Source organism: Puntigrus tetrazona, chromosome 16 (assembly GCF_018831695.1).
Source record: "Puntigrus tetrazona isolate hp1 chromosome 16, ASM1883169v1, whole genome shotgun sequence".
Classification (NCBI taxonomy): Eukaryota; Metazoa; Chordata; class Actinopteri; order Cypriniformes; family Cyprinidae; genus Puntigrus; species Puntigrus tetrazona.
In genome coordinates this window covers 14,110,908-14,130,826 of record NC_056714.1, presented here as the reverse complement: position 1 = coordinate 14,130,826, position 19,919 = coordinate 14,110,908, and the positions used below count along the sequence as shown (strand labels likewise).

Genomic DNA, 19,919 nt, shown 5'->3' with positions numbered 1-19,919 from the left:
CTGCCTTTATGTATATCTCTTTTTTTGTTTAGATACGGGCCTGTATCGTCAGGCAAATAAGCAATTTTTAGTCTAGGAGGTAATGGATTTATATTTATTGACTGGAAGTGTATAAGGGAAGCTCTGGGAAACCCAGTGTTAGGTTCTTCGTGGGGTTTCCCCCTTCCTCAGCTCCAACTTTGACCCACAGTGCAGCTGTCTGCAGCTCAGCAGATGGATCACGATACAGGAACTCTTGCCTTTAATCATGAATATTAGTACATTTGTTTGTACACTTTGTGTTTGCTAGCTTCCTTGAGGAGTGTTTCTAGCAGGTAGAAACTAGGTATAATTTTCCTAAAGACAACTCACGTTATTAGAACTGATTATCTGTCGTTTCAAACATCATAAAATGGGAGTGAGGTCAAAAATGAGTAGTCAAACGTTTACTGCAACCTTTCGATCACGGAGGAACGTGTGTTTGAAAAATACTGAGCTGAGCAAAGTGAGAAGTGCATTCACACAGTGATGGAGATGGTGATCTGAGATTGCCCTGATTCTTGTTATAAGAAAGCTCTTCAACTTTACATGCGGCATCGTGGCAGAAATTGAGACACACATGCAGGGATCCTGTAGTTTAATAAACGCTCAATAGTAGAAAAAAAGTATTTGCTAAATGCAAGCTGCTTGTAAAAGAAGTTAGATGGAACGGTCAAATCGAAAATAAAACAGAATTAGGGATTATGAAGTAAACACAGAAGAGAGAGAGCAAGCAAGCATTGCTGAAGATGTGCAGGTAGTTTCTCTCCCTCGCAAATGTAGAGTAGGCTTTTTTTGGTCATTTAATATTGCATTACAATAATTTAGCTTCGAAACCATTTCCAGTATGTGCAAGCGGTGTAAGCATATTTATTTCAGATTTAAAAAAAGAATGGAGATCTTTGTAATACAGAAGTTATGAAATGGAGAAGTTTGAAATATATAAGAAACAGAACTGTGTGTGTAAGCTACTGTATGAAGATTGTATATTAAATAGCAGCACATACATTTAAGCCTGGGAGCATGTGTCTGTATGTGTGTGTGTGTGTGTGTGTATTAATAGCTGGCTCGACAGTAAGGGCTTGGTTTAACACATTGTGTTTGGCCCAGCCTGAGGGGAAACAGAGAGGGAAGTGAGACATTAACACCAAAACCACTTTTTCATTTTAACTTTATATGAATGATGAACTGTATATTCACTTCATATAAAACCTTGTGATTCGATAATGCGAAACTTTGATGGCTGTGTATCCAGTGGGTTATCACGGACTGCAAGGTCATTAAAAACACTTCTTTGACATTTTTGCTTCAAATCAATGATGCCTCTCTGCTTGTTTTATTCAGATGAATTATGACACCATACTCATAACAGTCAGAACTAGTGTGTGACACAGTCTGAAAATATTCTCAAACTTTCAGCCTGAGCTATCATAATACCGTTTTACCAGCAGGCCGTTCTGTGGAAACCCTCGTAGATACGGCCCGTTGCCCTCGAGAGGGGCTTTCCTTCTATTTTACTTCCAATCAGTGTCGCCGGACCCTGGATTTGATCGTCTGAGGAAGTCGGCAATTCTTCAGCTTTTTGGTGGCTTTTTCACAAGTGACTCAATTTACACGAGTGAAGCTGGTTTCCTGTGTAACTTTCTCTGGGATTATTACGGTCACGTTTTACTGTCAAGTTGTGCTGCCCTCTGGAGGAGTCAGATATTAATTATCAGTTTCTGGTAAGGCTTCGATGTCTCATGTAGTTGGCACGAATTAAATATTGCTGAAGATTTTTGCGAAAGAGTGAGAAATGAAGGATGAGGCATGAGTGTTGAGGGGGAGATAGATAAAGAGGATCAGACGAGATAGTGATATGCAGGTGGGTGATATTATTAGTCAGTCGTTAGCTTTATTTGCATTTTTCGCAAAAGGGAAGTGAGTGTGTTTCTCTGTGTGTTTGTTTATGAATGTCTGTTTGAGAGCTTTGGCTACAGAATTTATAACGCCGATGCTGCTTATAACTCCTTTTTATTGTAAAAAGTGTCAAACAGAAAACCGAATCGGCTCGAATTGGTCAGAAACATACTCACATTCAGCTGTGCGTTCTGACTTTTATTTAAAATATATCTACGATTTACATAATTCAGTTGAGTCTAGAACATTATGAATCTTATTTAAAAAAAACGGATTTATAATTCTTTAAAGTTATAAGATATTTCACGCACACATTTACTTTGCACGCTCCGTTTCTCACCGCTGAGGGACCGGGACAGTCCCATGAGCTCGCTTTCAGTTAAATTTGAAGTGACACGTCTGTGGTGACGTAATATTTATTAGTTGTTTGTTAGATTGAGCATGTCTCTAGCTGTGTGAGAATAAAGAAATCTTCAACTTTATTTTTTTAGAATCAAAATGCCTGCATTTGCATGTGCTTTTTATTCAAAATATAACATATCTGTGTTTGTTACACTTCCGTTCATCATCATCATCATCATCATCATCAAAACGATTTAAGAATGTAGTATAGGAAGAGCAAGATATATTATAAATCAGGGTACAGGGTTGCCAAGTGTGTTAACAGAAGTGCTGATGACTGACCTCATATCCCTCTCTCTTTTTCGCAGATATCAGAATGTCAAAGCCAATAGAGGTTGATAATCCAGCGGCAGACTCTCCGATGGAGAGCACAGGTATAAAACAACATTATATTTAATATTTCATATGTCTGCAAAAAGACAATAAAGAATTTTTCGCTCAGATATTTACTTGACATGATAACATTTGCAGTGTTTGTTTATATGTTATTTGTTGTTAACATTCTAGAATGACGAAAAATAAACCAAAGTAAATTTAATAATAAGAATGAATATAAATAAATAGTAAAATATTTTATATAAAAACTAAAAATTTAATTTACAAAATAAACATAAATGTTGTCTTCTCTCATTAAATAAATAGCCTTTTGCTATTTTTAAGTTATTTTATATTTTTAAAGAAATTTATACCTGGTTTTGTAACTTACATAGTGCTGTCAAACAATGAATCGCATCCAAAATAAAAGTTTTTGTTTGCATACTATATGTAAGTGCGCTGTGTTTATTTGTTATGTATATGTAAATTTGCACAAATACAGTATATATTTTGAAAGTATATATAAAATATATTTAATATATAAACATTGCATATTGTTCTTAAATATGTACACACGTATTTATATATACATAATAAATATACGCAGTACACACCATTATTTTGTATGCGTTTAATCTCGATAAATCTACTGACAGTACGAAACTTACATTAATGAAATTAAAAGAAATGTTGTTTTCTCTCAATGTGTTCATCAGACTCAGAAAGAAATGGCTCAGATTCAAATAATCAGGTAAGTGTCAACCAGATACCAGTGTTATATGTCACCTAAAAATAGCATGATCAAAAAAAATAATATTTTCAATGTGTTTCCCTCCAACAGGTTCAGCCAATGAAAATCAGCCCTTTCTCTCTTTCTCCCACACTGAGCAGCAGCACCAAGGTGAGTGAACGCACGCCACAGGTTGTGCTCTTTATTATGGTCAGCTGAATTACATACAGATACAGATCTGCACATATTCTTTTTGTTAGTTTCGAAGACCGTTTGAAAGTTACAGTTTTAAGCTTTTTTCCACCTCGTGAGCTGCTAGTATTTTATAAACCTCCCTTAATCACCCTCTTTTCAGTACCCCCACTCACTGTATCCCTTGTTGTAGCACATGAACCGGTCATCAACGCTTCTATGTCTCTGTCCCTGTGTCTCAGACTAAGGTGGAGGACTGTAGTGAGATGTCTCCCGCTGTACAAACTCCACCCGCTCAGACAGCCCTTTCCCACACGCAGCTAATGCTAACGGGTGGCCAGCTCGCAGGGGTACGACATGCACATGTGCTGTATATGTGAGCTTGCTTGCTTTAAATGTGCTTTCTTTTCTAACTCTTATTTTGGCCACGCTCCTTCTCTGCCGCTCTTTCTCTCTCTAGTTGACTGCACTTTTGCCGGCGCAGCAACAGCTGCTCTTACAGCAGGCGCAGCTCCTCGCCGCAGCTGTGCAGCAGTCGCATGTGGCCCACGCGGCCAATCAGCAGCAAGCCCAGCAGCAGGCAGCTCAGTCACAGAGCCAATCGCAGAGCACACAGGAACAAACCGCCGCCCCTGTCCCGCCCCCTCCTCCTCACCAGCTTCCTCTTTCTCAGCCAATCCAGCTCACTGCACAGGTACAGCCAGTCAGCGCTGGGCAGCACACCTGAAATGTGTTGATACTGTTCCAGAATCAGTGCTTGTCCTCTTTCGGTCCTTCATCAGAGTGAAACCGCCACATCCTTTCAGCATCTGTTTCTTTTCTCTCTTTCAGGACTTTCAGCAGTTGTTGCAGCTGCAGCAGTTAGTCCTCGTTCCAGGACACACTCAGCTTTCACCCGCACAGTTTCTTTTACCACAAACACAGCAAGGGCAGCAAGGTAACTTATTTACTATTAGTATTCTCAAGCCGAGTCCTAAATTAGTTTCCAACTTCAATAGTTTGCCAATCACAATATTGTTAATTATGAATTACATAGCGATTTTTTGTATGCCAAACACAGTTTCTAACGTACACCGATACAAATTTATGTTAACACTTAATTTTAAGGTGTCTTTGTTACAAATGTTACATGTACCTACTATTGTAATAATATATTATGCATAATTACACACAAGTAACCCTAATTCCAGCCCTATAGTAAGTATGTTAGTAGTATTACTAAATACTTAAATGTATAATTATATTGTAATAGGGACATCTTAAAATAAAGTGGTACTTTATTTTAAGGCGTCCTTGTTACAGTGTACTTATATTTTTATGTACTGAGTAATATTAATTAAATACATGTACTTATAATTTGGTTTAAGAGTACCATTTGTAGTAGTAGCAGTGACAAATATATTCTTTATTTTCCCTTTATTACGGTTTAACTTTTCAACTAATAATGATTAGCTGAAAATGGTCTGATTTTATTTAATTGTATTGAACGTAAATGTTTGGTTGCGTATGTTTCAGGGCTGCTATCAACGCCAAATCTAATTCCACTACCTCAGCAAAACCAAGGAAGCCTGCTGGCCGCTCCACACAGACTTAGTCTTCAAGCACAGGTACATACAAATAAAAAAAATTAATTTGGGAGTCTACTGTTCCCCAACAGAGGAGGACATATGCCAAAAGTTGCTTTAACAGTATCCAAGGTGAACTTGGAAAGATATTTCCTAGTTAAATGTAGAAACATGTAGAAAAAATAACTAACTAAATTAATAAATAACTGATTAAATTAATGTATGACATTTTCAGTTCCCTTTTTGAAAAAGGGAAACTGTATTGTTTATGAACTTTTTAATTTGTGTATGACAGTAAGAAGTCAAGAAGATGCTTTTTTTTTTTTAAACAGCACTTTTATTTAGCAAAGACACAATAAATTGTTCATAAGTGCCAGTGAAGACTGATAGATTGTTACAGATTTTTGTTGCAAATATATTCTGTTCTTTTTTGCTTTTTTAGTCTTTAAATAAAGCATTACTTAAGCACAAGTAATAATAAGTATTAATATGAACTATTTTCAGCACTAATTATAATAAGAAATATCTGCTGAACACCAAATCGGATCAGAATGTTTTCTGATCATATGACATTGATGACTGGAGTAAAGGCTGCTAATAATTCAGCAGTTTCGTCATCACAGGAATCAATTATATTTTAAAAAGTATCAAGATTACAGTTTTGAACTGCAATAATATTTCACAATATTACTGTTTTTGTTGTATTTTAATCATGTAAAAGCAACAAAAAGCTTTCGAACGGTATTCCCTGCTTTGATATTTCCATCAGACACTCATGTCTTGTGTGTGTGGTTCGTGGCAGAGGGAGAAGGCTGCAGAGAGCAGCGTGAACACAGTGACCCCGGTGACCGCTCACCCCGAGGAGCCCAGTGATCTGGAGGAACTGGAGCAATTTGCCCGCACATTCAAACAGAGAAGGATCAAATTGGGCTTCACACAGGTACACACACATACACACACACACACACAGAAGATTTGTATTTGCCAGTATAATAATGTTTGCTGTCTGTTTCCCTCTATAGGGTGATGTGGGATTGGCCATGGGGAAGCTCTACGGGAATGATTTCAGTCAGACCACCATCTCTCGATTTGAGGCGCTCAATCTCAGCTTCAAGAACATGTGCAAACTCAAACCTCTGTTGGAGAAGTGGCTGACTGACGCAGGTAAACTTTACACACAGCTGCATTAAACATTACAGTGATCAATTAAAACTTGTGCTTAAAGGGACAGTCCAGCCAATTTGGAAAATGTTCATTTTGTTCAAAACCTGTATGACTTCAAAGAAGACATTTAGAAGAATGTTGGCAACCGGTTTTAATTTCGATTGCTGTTTTTTTTCATACAATGGAGGCCAACATTCTTCACCATTCATTTACCACAGAAGAAAGAACGTCATGCAGGTTTGGAATGACATTAAGGTTAAATAAATGATCATTTTTGGGAGAACTTTCCCATTAACTTGCAGGCACTCTCAAAAACACGGTCATTAAAACTTCAGTTTAAGTGGCATTTAGGTCACATCATTAAAAAATTCCATATTTAAAAATGTAATATAAGAATATAAAACATTTTGTGGTTGATATAGCAAACGTAAAACGTTTTTAATGGTTTACTTAGAAACAATGTCGATGGACAGCACCTTGCCAAGTCCCAGTTCTCTTTCCTCTCCCTCGCTGGGGTTTGAGGGTTTGCCTGGCCGCCGCAGGAAGAAACGCACCAGCATTGAGACCAACGTCCGCGTCGCTCTGGAACGCAGCTTCATCACGGTCAGAACACGTGATCGCAAATCACAACATATATTACCCATTCAAAGTTTAGGGTTGGATTTTATTTCTTTCCAAAAAAGGTTTGTTATTCTTACCAAGGATGCATTGGTTTGCAGTATAAACGGTAATATTATCAAATGTTATTACAATATAAAAGAGCAAATTTTCATTTTAATATTTTTTAAAATGTAAATTTTTTCATGCGATAGTATAGATTTAACTTTATTTTCCATTACTCCAGTCATGGTGCTCAAGAAACATTTCTTATCCCAGTTTAAATAGTTAACTGCTTAATTTTTTTAATTCTTATGTTTTAATATATACTGTGATACATGGACTGTCAGGATTGATTTGACTGATAAAAAGTTCAAAATAACAGCATTTATTTAAAATACAAATCTTTTGTTACTGTCACTTTTATACTTTTTTCAGTTTTATGCATCCTTGCCGAATAAAGTATTAATATCCTTAACCTCTGACCCCCAATATAACAAAATACTTACTGAAATAATCGCATCCTAAACCTTGGTTCCCTTTTTGCCTTCAGAACCAGAAGCCTACCTCAGAGGAGATCCTGCTCATCTCTGAAAAGCTCAACATGGAGAAGGAGGTGATCCGCGTCTGGTTCTGCAACCGCCGACAGAAAGAGAAACGTATTAACCCCTCCAGTGCCACCCCTCCCTTGCCCAGCCAACCCCAGCCCACCTCGCACAAACCCCCCTGCTACAGCCCGCACATGGTACGACCCGGCTTGCACCCTTGACCCATACCCCCGTCTCCAACCACCCTGTGCCACAACACTACTAGTTTCTCCTGCATGAGCAGATGATAATAATCATTCCCATAACGGTGTATATATCATTCACTCCCGAATGTGGTTTCACCCACCCTGCACTGCTTTGCATTTTAATGTGTAATAAATCATATCTCATAGCCAATTTTTACAACTATAGTTTACTGTCATTGTCAAAGAACTATAGGATGATTCTGCCTCTGTTACTAATTCTTTAGGAAGAATATTGCATGTTTTCTCTTCCAAACTCAGTATTTTACTCTACAGTTAAGTCAATTAAATTCACAATCAGAGCACAAGCCCTCAACCAACCTCTCTCCTTTTCCACCCTTTGTTACTCTCTGTCCATCATGTTTCCCTTTTGACCTGTGACGTCATATCCGCATCTTCCTTACAGATGTCCAGTCAGGGACCATCGCAGACAGTGAGCAGTCTCGCTACAGCAGGTAGGGCACAGAAGTGGGCATCTGCTCAATAGAGATACATAAAATCCTATAATATATGTGATGGATGTTCTATCTCCTATTATTTCCCTCTGTCAGTGACCACTATGTCATCAGTTTGCCCTTTGACCCCAAGTGGACCGTCCTTAAGCTCTGCACCATCTCCTGTAACCCCGCCTCCCCGCAGTGATGCCAGCCCCGCTCCTCCTACTCACAGTACACTAAGTCTAAATGCAGGGTGAGCTGATTTCTCTCTCTCTCTCTCACACACACACACATCCACTCAGCACATACCCATCACCTTTTACTCCCTGTGGCTCAGCAAATGTAGGTAACTGCAGTGTTTGTGTGTGTGTGCGCAAAATGTATTTTTTTGTGTGTGGTTTTGTCATCCACAGTTCATGGCATAAAAAGAATGGTGACGTTTCTAACTACATCAATGACTTTGCTGCACATTTGAGGTGAATACAATCAGCATAGTCTGTGTTCTTACACGCATACAAAATATAAAAAATATAAAACACACACACACACACTTTCACATAAACATTATGTGTCACTGTCAAGTATAGGAAAATTCACGAGGTGAATTCTGGTAAACTGACCTTGATATTGATACAAATGTGTATATGCATATACATAATGCATATGTGCAGTTGTATAATAAATTAAATGCACTGTTACTTGTAACTGGCATTATAGAACTATAATTAATTTGTTGTAATTTATAAAATATTATTTGCAAATATTAATTACACTAATTTAACTTTTTTTTTTTGTTTCTTATTTATTCACATTTCTGTATCCACTTAAAATTTTGCATATTTGTTGAAAAGATTTGGTCAAATCGCATCTTACCATAAGGATCGTTACGTACTGATGCATCACTGAAGTCTGCTGGTGTGTGGCCTGCCTTGTATTACAAGAAAAGCCACGTTTACTCTGCAAAGACCTGTTTTCTTGCACTGTTTGTCCAGCTCTTAACTATGCTTCTAAATGTTTTCTCTTTTTCCCTTCCTCTTCCTTTCTTTTCCCCATTCTGTCTATGTGTCTTGTGTTGGACTGGTGTGACTCAGGAATACGGTGAGGGGAGTTAACACAGGAATGAACCAAGCTCTTCTTGGCAGCAACCCACTTGCTACTATCCAAGGTTTGTGCGAAAGAGAGGGCGAGAGAGACACACTAATGACTCTGCCACCTCAAATCAGTCATGTGTTACCACGTCCTCTCTGTTTGACTGTTTGTTTGTCTTTTCACTCCTTTTCTCCCCTTTTCACATCTGCTCATCAGTTCACGTGGTACTAGAGCATCCATTTAATGCGTACCGCCGGTTTCCTTGATGTTTGTGAGTAATACTGTGCTTCTTTCACAGCTCTAGCAGCCAGTGGTGGCCAGCTGCCCATTTCCAGTCTTGAGGGCAGCAGCAAGGTGTTAATTGGTGGTTCGGGAGGCCAAGGAGCAGGTCTCCCCTCTTCCCTCTTTCTCAACCACTCCTCTTTGTTGCCCTTGGCAACAGGCACCGGCATGGGATTGGGCAGTTCAGCTCTTGCCAAAACCTCATTTCCTGTCACAGGCGGCATGAGTCCCTCCCCTTGCTCGAGCCCTGTCTCTTCCTGCTCTTCCGGCGAATTGCTACACAGCCCACACTCAATTGGAGGGGCTAAAATCGAGTGACGTTGCCCAAGGCCAATCACGGGAGGAGGAGAAGGAGGAGATGAAACCTTACCTGTCAACCAAAGCATCTCTTGATCCCCTCACTCTCTTTCATTTCCTCTCGTTCACACTCTCTCTCTTCCGCTCTCTCACTCTACTGATGCCAAAAATATACAGAGTAGAAGAGGGGAGAGATGGAGAGATGGAGTGGAAGGAGGAAGGAGAAAGGGAAAACGAAACCAAAAAAACACCACGCGGCTTAGCTGGACGCAGCCAAATACAGAAATAAATGGAGAACAATAAACTATGTAGTGCAGTAAGAAGAGGACAAAAATAGATCCTTGAGCACCAAAAACAGCAAAGAGAACAAACTTTTACTGTGTGTTAAAGAACTCTTTGAAGCAAACGTGTGGAGTACTGAATACCAAAAAGTATATGGAACTCTGAGAGACTCACTATGACAAAAAAAAAAAAATAAGCATACCAAAATCTCAAATACCAAAAACAAACACCAAAAATACGGATGGAAAAGCTTTATCCAAAGGACCTGTAAATAGCCAACCGTCCAGGACCAGACCCAGTGACAACAATCCAGCCATCACTGAGCACATCATCTCATCATCACTTCTTTCTTGCTTCGATTTGTTTTTAAATATGAGTGAGCCGGACTCCAAATGCTGTTGTGTTTCTCTGGTTCTTCTCCATTTGTGTTTTTTTTTTAATCAGAAGTAGCAGTTTTTTCATCTGTCTTTATTGAACGCTTCAGTACATATATACGATCATCATCTTCATCATCATTCCACGTCTTATCGAGCACATAGAGAGGATCGGGTGTTTGGTCTTTGATGCTCATCATATTAGCACTGCATAGCTTGATGCACTTGTTTGTCCAATGACATGAATGTCGTATAGTGTAACAGAAGTGAGACCAAGCTCCTCTCTAGCTTTCACACCTCTAGTTAAGTGTAAATACTCATTTCTCTCTTAATATTTAAGTGTTTGTATCCTTCCTCATTCCATTCCATGCCTCCCTCACTCACTTTCTCCCTTTTGAATACCAAAGCGAACCATTCATACATGATCAGTTCATAATTCACTTGATGCAGAAAGAGATTGGGGGCCCAAACCCTGACGAGGTCGCTCTGGGTAAGACAGCATGGCAACATGGCGAACTGTCATGGTGAAGGGGCTCCCATCCTCTCTGCTTCTTCTACAAGCCAAAAATGAAGCAAAACTTCACAGCCAGCCAAACTTCCCATAAAGGAAAAACCAAAAATGAACCAAGCCAAAAAACGGATGGAGGAGCAAAGTGAGTCGCTGTACAGAAAAAGAGTATCCCTTCATGCATCTCTGGACCGAGGTCACCGAGAACCATGTAGCAAGGGATCCGCCTCATCCTCCTGTCATTCAAACTTCCTGGTCCTGGGTGGCGGTATCTTTGATGACCTCACTGGACTCATCTGAAGAAGATGTTTCGGGTTCATTTGGGGGTTGGGAGGGTTGTTACTTTTGGTCTTTCGTTCCGTCTGTCTGTTTTGTGGGACTTTTCTTGGCTTTGTGTGTAGATTTATGTGCTTTCGTTTGGGGAAAAGCTATTCACGTATTTGCGAAAATCTCATTTTACGTTCCTTACTTGTTCCTATCTAGTTGTGTTAGAGAATCTAATCAGGTGGTTGAAACAATACTGTGAAAATTCAGTTCAACAGATAAAGAAACCAGGATAAACAACGCTCAAGTACATCCAAAGAACCAAAGTCGAGTATAAACAAGCTTTAAAGAGAACCAAATATTACATACGCAACAATTTACATGCTCTCATCCACCTTACCGTTGTATTTATATCGTGCTGAAATCTGTAGTCAGTGAGCGCTGCAGGTTCAACGAGGGATGGATACATGAACTCAGTTCTCTACGTTACCGTATAGTCCGAATGGGTCAGTTAGTGCTTCTATAGATTTTGTAGTAAATGATCTATGTTATAATGCTTACTAATTGCTAATGTATGGAAGAAAAACATTGTGAAAAGATAAAAAAATGTTGATATTTACTTAGACCAAAAATTCACACTATCTCTCTTTTGGGTTTTTGTGTTTTCTTCCTCCCCCATTTTAAAAAAAAATGATTTTTATGATTTATTTATTTTCCTCTTGCTCGTTTGTGAATTTCTTAACAGAACATTTTTATTATTATTATTATTATTAATAATAATATTATTATTTATTTAATATATTCCAGATGCTGTTTTGTAGTGGGTGTGTTTGAGGCACCAGATTGTATTCAAATGTAAACTTCCTTTGCCAAGGCGACCTTTCGAACCAAATCCATCTACAAATGCAACCGTCGGTCCTAAAGGGCCGGCCGCTAATCGACAGCGTAGGGGCCGGACACTTGTCTTCTCAACCTCTTAGCTGTTCCTTACTGGCAGAGCCTGTTGGGGGGGGGAAACCTATCAGGGGAAAAAGCAGCACTGTGTTTCTTCTGCCCAAATGTTGCGGTAGCAAGTAACCTTCCAGAGTAAAAGCACACACTGCCATGGCTTAGAAGGGATAAGGTCCTATAGGAACGTGCATTGTACGTACCTGTCTCGCCACTGCTGATGTTAGGGATAGTGTTGCTATGGTTACTGTCATGAAGACTACCACTTGTGATGGCGTCGAGCGCAGTGCTGCTGTGAGCCTTGACCTGAAAGCTTTAAACAGCTACAAAACCAAAAACTTTAGGAGAGGAAAGATGGAGGGATTTGGGGTTCCTGGATAGGAAATACAGCAGAATGTATGTATTGTACGACAGAGGAAATGTATCAGTGCTCCATCTTCCTCTCTTTTTGCTCTCTGCCTCACTCCTCCTCCTCTTTGTCCTGTTTCTATTCCTGATTAGTTTTGTATTTATTTTGTAGCGTGTCTGTTGTTCTGTCTCCTGGTTAGGGGCGTAGAAGAGAGATAGTTCCTCATATACCTCACTCTCTTAAAGACAAACCAAATAGATGAATGCTTTAAAACAGAGAAGAAGGGGTCGAGGAGAAGTGCTTTGATAGGCCAGGGGACATTATGAAGATGAAAACACTCAAAGAACTTCACTGATGCTCTGGCACGTTAACTCCCTCGGACCCTGGGACCACTTTTCCAGTCACCAAACACAGAGCAGGACACATACACACACCCTTTTCGTATATGTACATGCTTATTGTGCAAGTGTATGTATATAAGTCAGAAAGGTGACTGAAGAGCAGGCGGCGACTGTTGTTGCTAGGTGACAAATTTTATAAAACGCAGGAGATGTTGAAGATGAACATAAGGGGAAGCCTTTCAGTCTTGCGTTATCTTTCCTCTAGCTTTCCTTCTTGCCGGTACAGTCAGGCGCAGTTCCGGACGTCTTAAAAACTTAACGATGCTGATATGCAAGTAATAGCCGCAGCGCAAGGGAGCGTGTTCAAAGTGCGAGTCTCTCAGTGGCGTGAATCTCCAGAGAATGATACCAAAGCAACACGTGATTCTGAGACCGAGCACCACACACACGCTCCCTAAAATCCTGCACACAATCCTCGAGTTTGATTCGCAGTGTTTTTCAATTTATTAATTAGTAACAATCGGATAGGGGTGAAAATCCCCGCCAAAAAAAAACCTGCAAGAATGAGTCTTTTCGTTCTCATTTTACTCTCAACTTTCATCTGCTCTTTCTCTCTCTATATTATACATTCAAAAAGAAAAAAAAACAGCTTCAGTCCAAAGGTGTTTAAAAAGATTTTTAGAAGAACTTAAAACACGTCTAGTTAAACCAAAGAGCTACACGAACACATCCTCAGCCCTTTTCTTTCGTCTCTTTTCCTGGTCACCTAGCAACCCAGTTTCTGAAGGTATAACCTCAACTATCCAAAGTAACTTACGATGAAGATAACGATGAAATGTATATTTTTAATTATCCATTATTTGGGGGGAAAACAAATCTTCGTTGTGATGATGACGATGATGATGATGATGATGATGATGATCTTAAAGAAAAGACTTGGTATGTCTGTGATGAGTTTTCGTTTCCGTTCCTGGGGGGTTAGTGGTGTTAATCTGTCCCCTGAATCTTTTCCCTGATTTCATGTTCGCTGCTCACTCAGTGCGTAAACGAGAGCGCGTGGGTGCGTCATTGTCTGTGCGTGCATATGTTCATGTGAGAGTGGACGCGTTTTACACTCGAAATGCAGACGGATAATGCGGCTATTTTGGCACACGTGCGTGAATGCGTGCGTCTGTTTCGCTTGTTGGTGTACATCGTCATGTTTTTACCCTTTCCGTCGTTCCTTTTTTCCTCGCTTGAGTTGAGCAGTTCCTTTTTCTTCTCTCCTGTCCTCTGTGTCTCTTTTTCTCCCTATGGTGACAGGTTAGCCTTTTGGTGTAATTATCTCTGAAACCAAAAAATAGTTGACAAGTAACTCGCTTGTTCATTGTACAGTGTTGTTCATTTAAAGTCATTTTTGTAACTGAAAGTGTTTCACTCATCTCAATAAAAACGGTAGAGAAAAAGACCAGCGCATGAAAATGTTGTCTTTTACTTGTATGGTGATCGCCGGTCCGCGTTTGGCCGCTGGGGGGCAGCAGCAGCCACGTGCTGTTCTCCTTCACGCCGATGAATCATCCGCAAGAGCTTCTTCCTCCACATGGTGCCTCAACTTAGTCACCTTCTCTTCCCCTTGCTTCCTTCACTCTCTCCAGATCTATCTGTTTCTCTCTTTTCTCCCTCTTTTTCCACTTTTTTCACAGCTCTCATTTGCTCATCTGACTCATAGGACATCTGGTCTTTGCCAGACAGCTCGTCCTTTACTCATGTTCTGCTCCTTTCCAATTTAGACGATTAAAATTCTCACCTTTTTAAGATTATGTCTTCACATCTGCTACTTAAAAAAACACCTTAACCAAAGTTTAACTTGAGCCGATGCGTCCTTTTCACATTAATCGTTAGTAAAAAGTAACTTAGTAACGTACAAGTATCCTATGAGAGTAACACGTCTTCTGAAGCACACTGATGGGTTTTTGTAAAAATATGTATATTTTTTTATTTAAATCCATGACTTTAAAAGCCACGAGGCACATAGGTTAGTTTAGTGACGGATATATGTGCTTTTTGGAGCTTCGAAACAACAGCCACAGTCCACTCTGTTCATCCAAAAAAAAAAAGAAAGTCATATACTTACATACACCTAGGATGGCTTGGGGTTGAGTAAATTATGGGGTAATTTTCATTTTCGGCTGAACTATTACTTTAATGAAACGCTTGCTGCAGACCTATAACAACTCTACCCATTGCTTTAACCGAGTGATCTTGCACTTGTTTTGTCTACAAGCGGATGAGTTTACCTGTGGAAACTGTGCTTCACTGAATGCTAGGAGGTATACAACATCAGCGTCACAGAAACTTTACATTTGTCCTGAGCTGAGTGGGTTGCATGTCATGCGGCTACAAAGTTGTGGGAAGGCTAAAAGCAAAAAAGGCCTCGTGTTCACAATGACACTGACATTACTGACAAAGCAGAATTTAGTTTGATGGTCCTTTCCCACTTATATTACGTTAAGGCCAGCGCAAGGCGCATGTGTCTTCAAATATTTATGCATGCGTGTTTCTTTACTAATAGTAATTGTTTACTTTGGGGCACTTAAATGCATGAGAAAGAGTGCCGTCAGGCTTTGGAAGCAAAAATCCCCTTAATTATCTCCAGGGGGGCTGATTTTTTAATGAAAGTTTGATTCATTTTTGATCAGTAAACATGACCCCGCCGTGCTCAGGTTTGGCTGTATTTGGCAGTTAAGCTTGTCCAGGTATCATTTACCACCCAAGTCCAGCGCAAAGCGAATGTGGTTTCAGCGTGCAGAAGCTGTGAGGTGTTTACAGATTGGTCACAGGATGCGTCAGTCATCTCCGCTCCCACTCACAAGCTGCCTCAGTCAGACTGCACCCGCCCACTCACAGAGACAGGTGGTCAATCTGTCGCTTCAGCGGCGCAGGTGTGTGTTTGCGTGAGTGTGTAACAGCGCTCCGAGATGGAACAGATGATGGTGGCATTTCAGGTGTGTAACAGGAGCACAGTAAATTCCACAAACACGGGGCTGGAGCATATGCTCTTTTGTTTATGTTAGATTATCAACCATAACACTCTCTCTTTGTCACCGAATCCTGCAACAATGAATACGAGCGAAACAAATGCGGACTGTCAGTGCGGGCTTGAGGAAATCATCTGACGTTTAGTGTTTCAGAGGACATTCTCACACAAACAATCGAATTCCCTTCCTCTACCTGAGTGTTTTCACACCCTTCCCTGAGCTGCCGCACCTGCAGAGCAAACACAGTGTCAAAAACTACTCAACACATGACACCGCTCTTAAGCAGCTATTGTCATTCGGACTAAACACACAAATGGTCAGTGATCAGCTCTATTAGTCACACCTGTGACCTCTTGCGAGGAATGTGTGCTTATGATTTAGAAACTTCACAGGGATTCAAAGCCTCTCAAATGACTTATTACATGTTTAAGGACACTGTATTACCATAAGGCATCTACTGCTTAATATTATATTTACTAGGTAACAATTTTGTTGCAATAGTGGCCAACAGTTACTCACACTGGTGTTACGACATCACTGTCAGATCCAATATAGTCGGCGCAGAACTGTTAGTCCTGATCTTTTTGAAAATCATGCACTGAATTGTGTCTCATTTGTAAGCCAATCCATGGTAAAACAAAGTTAACAAAAAAGAAGTTCTTGCTGATGCTGTCTGGATCTTAATTAAAAATAAAGTTAAAAGTAAAGTTACTTTTTCTTACACAAAAGACATCAGTTTACTTCAAGCTGTCTTTAATAACCTCCTGGAGCTGCCTGGACCACTTTTTATGATGGATGGATGCACTTTTTTTGGGCTTCAAATCTCAAACATTCACTGCCATTAAAAAGGATATAATTATAAAAAAGACACACACACACACACACACACACACACACACACACATATATATATATATATATATATATATATATATATATATAATTCCATTTGTTTTCATCTTGTATTCATCATTTTAAAGCAGCATTTAGTTTGGTGCTAATTTAAAAATGTTTACATGTTAAGAAATATGTTCATGTGGAGAGTCATTTGAATCTTGTACACGAAAAAGACTGTACTTTTGTTTTCTACAAAGAAGTCTTTAAATTGTATGTGTTGTGGGCTGCCCCCCTTTCACTTGTTTAAATGGCATGTTCTTTAGTGCTTCACTAAACATGAAGAAAATCGCTCACTGGCTGTCGCCTCTGTAGATACAATAGCGTGAAGAATGAAAATCAGAGAACGCTGTAGGCACTTATCATACAGACATGAATTATCACCTTTTACCAGCACAAAAGGAAGACAGACTGACTGTAAATATGACTGTTAAAAACATATGCTGGTTAGGTATGTTTTGAAGCATAGCTCCTGGTTTGAGTTATTTTAAGTTTATGAGAAGCAGCCATGATTCAAAACATACCTAACCAGCATGTGCTGTTTTTTGTTTTGTTATATATATTATATTATGTTACGTTATATGTGATATAACCGATTTACAAAGCTTCACAATAATGTCCACTATCCACCCGCATTATCAAGCTTGAAGGAGCCAGGATATTTTTTTAAAATATGCTTTTCATTTTTGCGTGAACTATTCCTTTAAAGTAGGCCTACGTAGGGACAGCAATGCTAATGCTAGCTAAAGAACTACTGAATAAGTTGTTAAATATGATGACATATAACCAAAGCGAAAGTAATGAAATATTTCTTGTTATTTGGGCTTTCTAAAGTTGCATCATTTTTACATTTTTGCAATCTAACAGTGTATTAGGTCAGCATACAGCTAGTTGATTAGCTTGCTAGCTTAGCCTATACTCTGTGCAATTGACCAGTTATACAGTTTTATATGTATGGTTTTTCAGTCCCTTGACCTTACAAAGGACAAGTTGTTTGGAAAATGCATGGATGTTTTTATGACTGACAAACAGCTAACCCTTGGGCACCATGACAGAGACCACAGAAATCAATTTTTGAATCAATTATCTGCAATGCAAATGTCATGTGATCAATCAATCGGTACGTCTAAAAAAAAACTGTCGTGGTAATGCTGAGAACATAGACTCAAACCCTCGATCTTGAGGTTTAATGGATGATGCTAACCTGCAAAGCCTAAAACTTGCAGAACTTGTTGCTGATACTTTATGGATCTTCCCTTCCAGAGTTTGAAACGAGGAGCATTGGGTTACCGCCATCTATCTGGAACACACCACCACATCTTGTCAGTTAATACAGATCCTACGAGCATGAAACACACAAATATACAAAACTGAGAAAATATGGGGGTGTCCCACATTACACATAGACTTGGTGAGTCATTAGGAACATCTAGTGCCCACAGTGTGAATTTGGTACCTACACAGATTTCCTATCTTTGCGATTAGCCCACACACACAGAGAATAACGTACATCTGTCATAGCATGTTACAGCAGAAATGCCTAAGGTCTCTTCATCTTTACAAACCATAGCAAAGTCAAACAGCTTTATAGGCATTTTTGTCCTTAGATGTACCTTGAGGTGGTGAATGCTGAATAGATTTTAAATTGTGAGAAAGTGTTTTTAGCAACGAACTCTCTGAAAAGCATAGCTCAGTATACAGATTGCACAAAAATGGCATTTTTATAAAAAAATTATAAAAAAAAGTAATGTTGTTCCATATACCAACATGCAGTTATTGTTTTATGTGCGATAAGAATATTTAAGTTTCTGTACATTCAGTACACAGATACTGCTATTTAACCACTGTGCAAAGCAGACTTTTTTGACTTAGGGTCTAAATTTGTGGGCTTGGTATTGCACATTTAGCCCCCTGCTGCTAGATGTTGCAACTACATCATTTGTCATCGACAGCTGTTTATGACAGGAAAATGATTTTGGTAATTTTTCAGTGGATCCTTCTTGCATTTTTGGTGTTTTTAGAAGAGGAAGTCATCGTTGGGTAAACTTCTTTAGTGGTGAATGGAAACTATAACGAATGTCTTTTTAGCGCTCCCGTTTCCTCCACAATCATTTTTCTATGGTTTTAAAGGAGGGAAAAATGTTAAAATATTAATTGTGTTGTAATTGTGCATTAAAAATGTTGCATGTCTCTCAGCCATTGTATTAGGAACATTGTGGTAACTAGGGTAACTAGTGTTAACTAGCTTTTTCTTTATTCAATGCCAAGGTAGTACACAATCAATTTCCAGACCTCTGGAATTGATTCTGAGCCTAGATTTTAACAGCAGACGCATGCTTTAGAAACAGCCGTACTCTGCTTGTTTCTTACACACACACACACACACACTTCAACCTAAAATAATCATTCATAAAATTGGAAAAGGCTGATTTGAATCACAAGGGTTTTTACAGTGGCCTGTGTTTATATTAATCTTGTGTTCTGCTCTTCTTCATGAGTAAATGCTCAAGCTCGGCTAGTCCCTCTGAATTTGAGCGGGCTTTAATCTCTGTAGTGATTAAACATGAGATACAATTTGTTTTGGGTAACAGTGTATTTAATAGGCATTTGTGGTCTCGTGCATCTTTTATGTGTTCCTGTAAGTTATATTTAACTTTATTTATTTTTAACTTGACCGTAGTACAGAGCAGACTTTGTTTGATTTGGTCCTTATTTCCTCTTAAGCCTTTTTTACTTTTATAATGGCTATTACTGTTCATTAAAACAAAAAAGGCATAGTTGTGCTTATCGTACAACGTAGATCACTAATGTTCTCTCATACACCACAAGTAAGGGTAACGGTGGCAGCGCAAACGCAAGCTGGATTAGGGTGTTCTGTACCAAATCTTACCGTACCATACCGTACTGACCCATACGGCCCAGTGGAAACGAGTCATATAATATAACAGGGTGGCTATGCACCTCCTCTACAGAATATAATGAACACCTGCGTGTAGTGTTTACGAGAGAGACGAAACCAAACAATAAAGATGCCCTGAAGACATCAAGATTCTGTGCAGACTTAAACTGTGGAAACACTGTGTTTGTGTTGCCTTCCTTCTGATCCCAGCATTAGGAAAAAGAAATCAACTTTATTTTTGATAATAAAGATCCAGACTCCATCGG

At 39.2% G+C, this 19,919-nt stretch overlaps 1 protein-coding gene across 11 annotated transcripts in view; it reads left to right on the top strand.

Annotated features, from left to right (window-relative positions):
- pou2f2a (POU class 2 homeobox 2a) overlaps positions 1–14,290 on the top strand; it is a 36,325-nt gene extending 22,035 nt beyond the window's left edge. For 3 of the 11 annotated variants that reach the window (XM_043261837.1, XM_043261840.1, XM_043261838.1), the window contains exons 2-17: positions 2,628–2,693; positions 3,351–3,385; positions 3,476–3,535; positions 3,799–3,906; positions 4,017–4,250; positions 4,388–4,493; positions 5,072–5,163; positions 5,891–6,061; positions 6,144–6,285; positions 6,740–6,888; positions 7,436–7,627; positions 8,079–8,127; positions 8,224–8,362; positions 8,523–8,585; positions 9,201–9,274; positions 9,497–14,290. In XM_043261837.1, the coding sequence (XP_043117772.1) occupies positions 2,628–2,693; positions 3,351–3,385; positions 3,476–3,535; positions 3,799–3,906; positions 4,017–4,250; positions 4,388–4,493; positions 5,072–5,163; positions 5,891–6,061; positions 6,144–6,285; positions 6,740–6,888; positions 7,436–7,627; positions 8,079–8,127; positions 8,224–8,362; positions 8,523–8,585; positions 9,201–9,274; positions 9,497–9,798 (1,982 nt within the window). In that variant the 3' untranslated portion in view covers positions 9,799–14,290. The remainder of the gene's footprint in view (positions 1–2,627; positions 2,694–3,350; positions 3,386–3,475; positions 3,536–3,798; positions 3,907–4,016; positions 4,251–4,387; positions 4,494–5,071; positions 5,164–5,890; positions 6,062–6,143; positions 6,286–6,739; positions 6,889–7,435; positions 7,628–8,078; positions 8,128–8,223; positions 8,363–8,522; positions 8,586–9,200; positions 9,275–9,496) is intronic. The other 8 variants (XM_043261843.1, XM_043261844.1, XM_043261839.1 and 5 more) reach the window with 7 other exon arrangements.
- Positions 14,291–19,919: the final 5,629 nt, after the last annotated feature.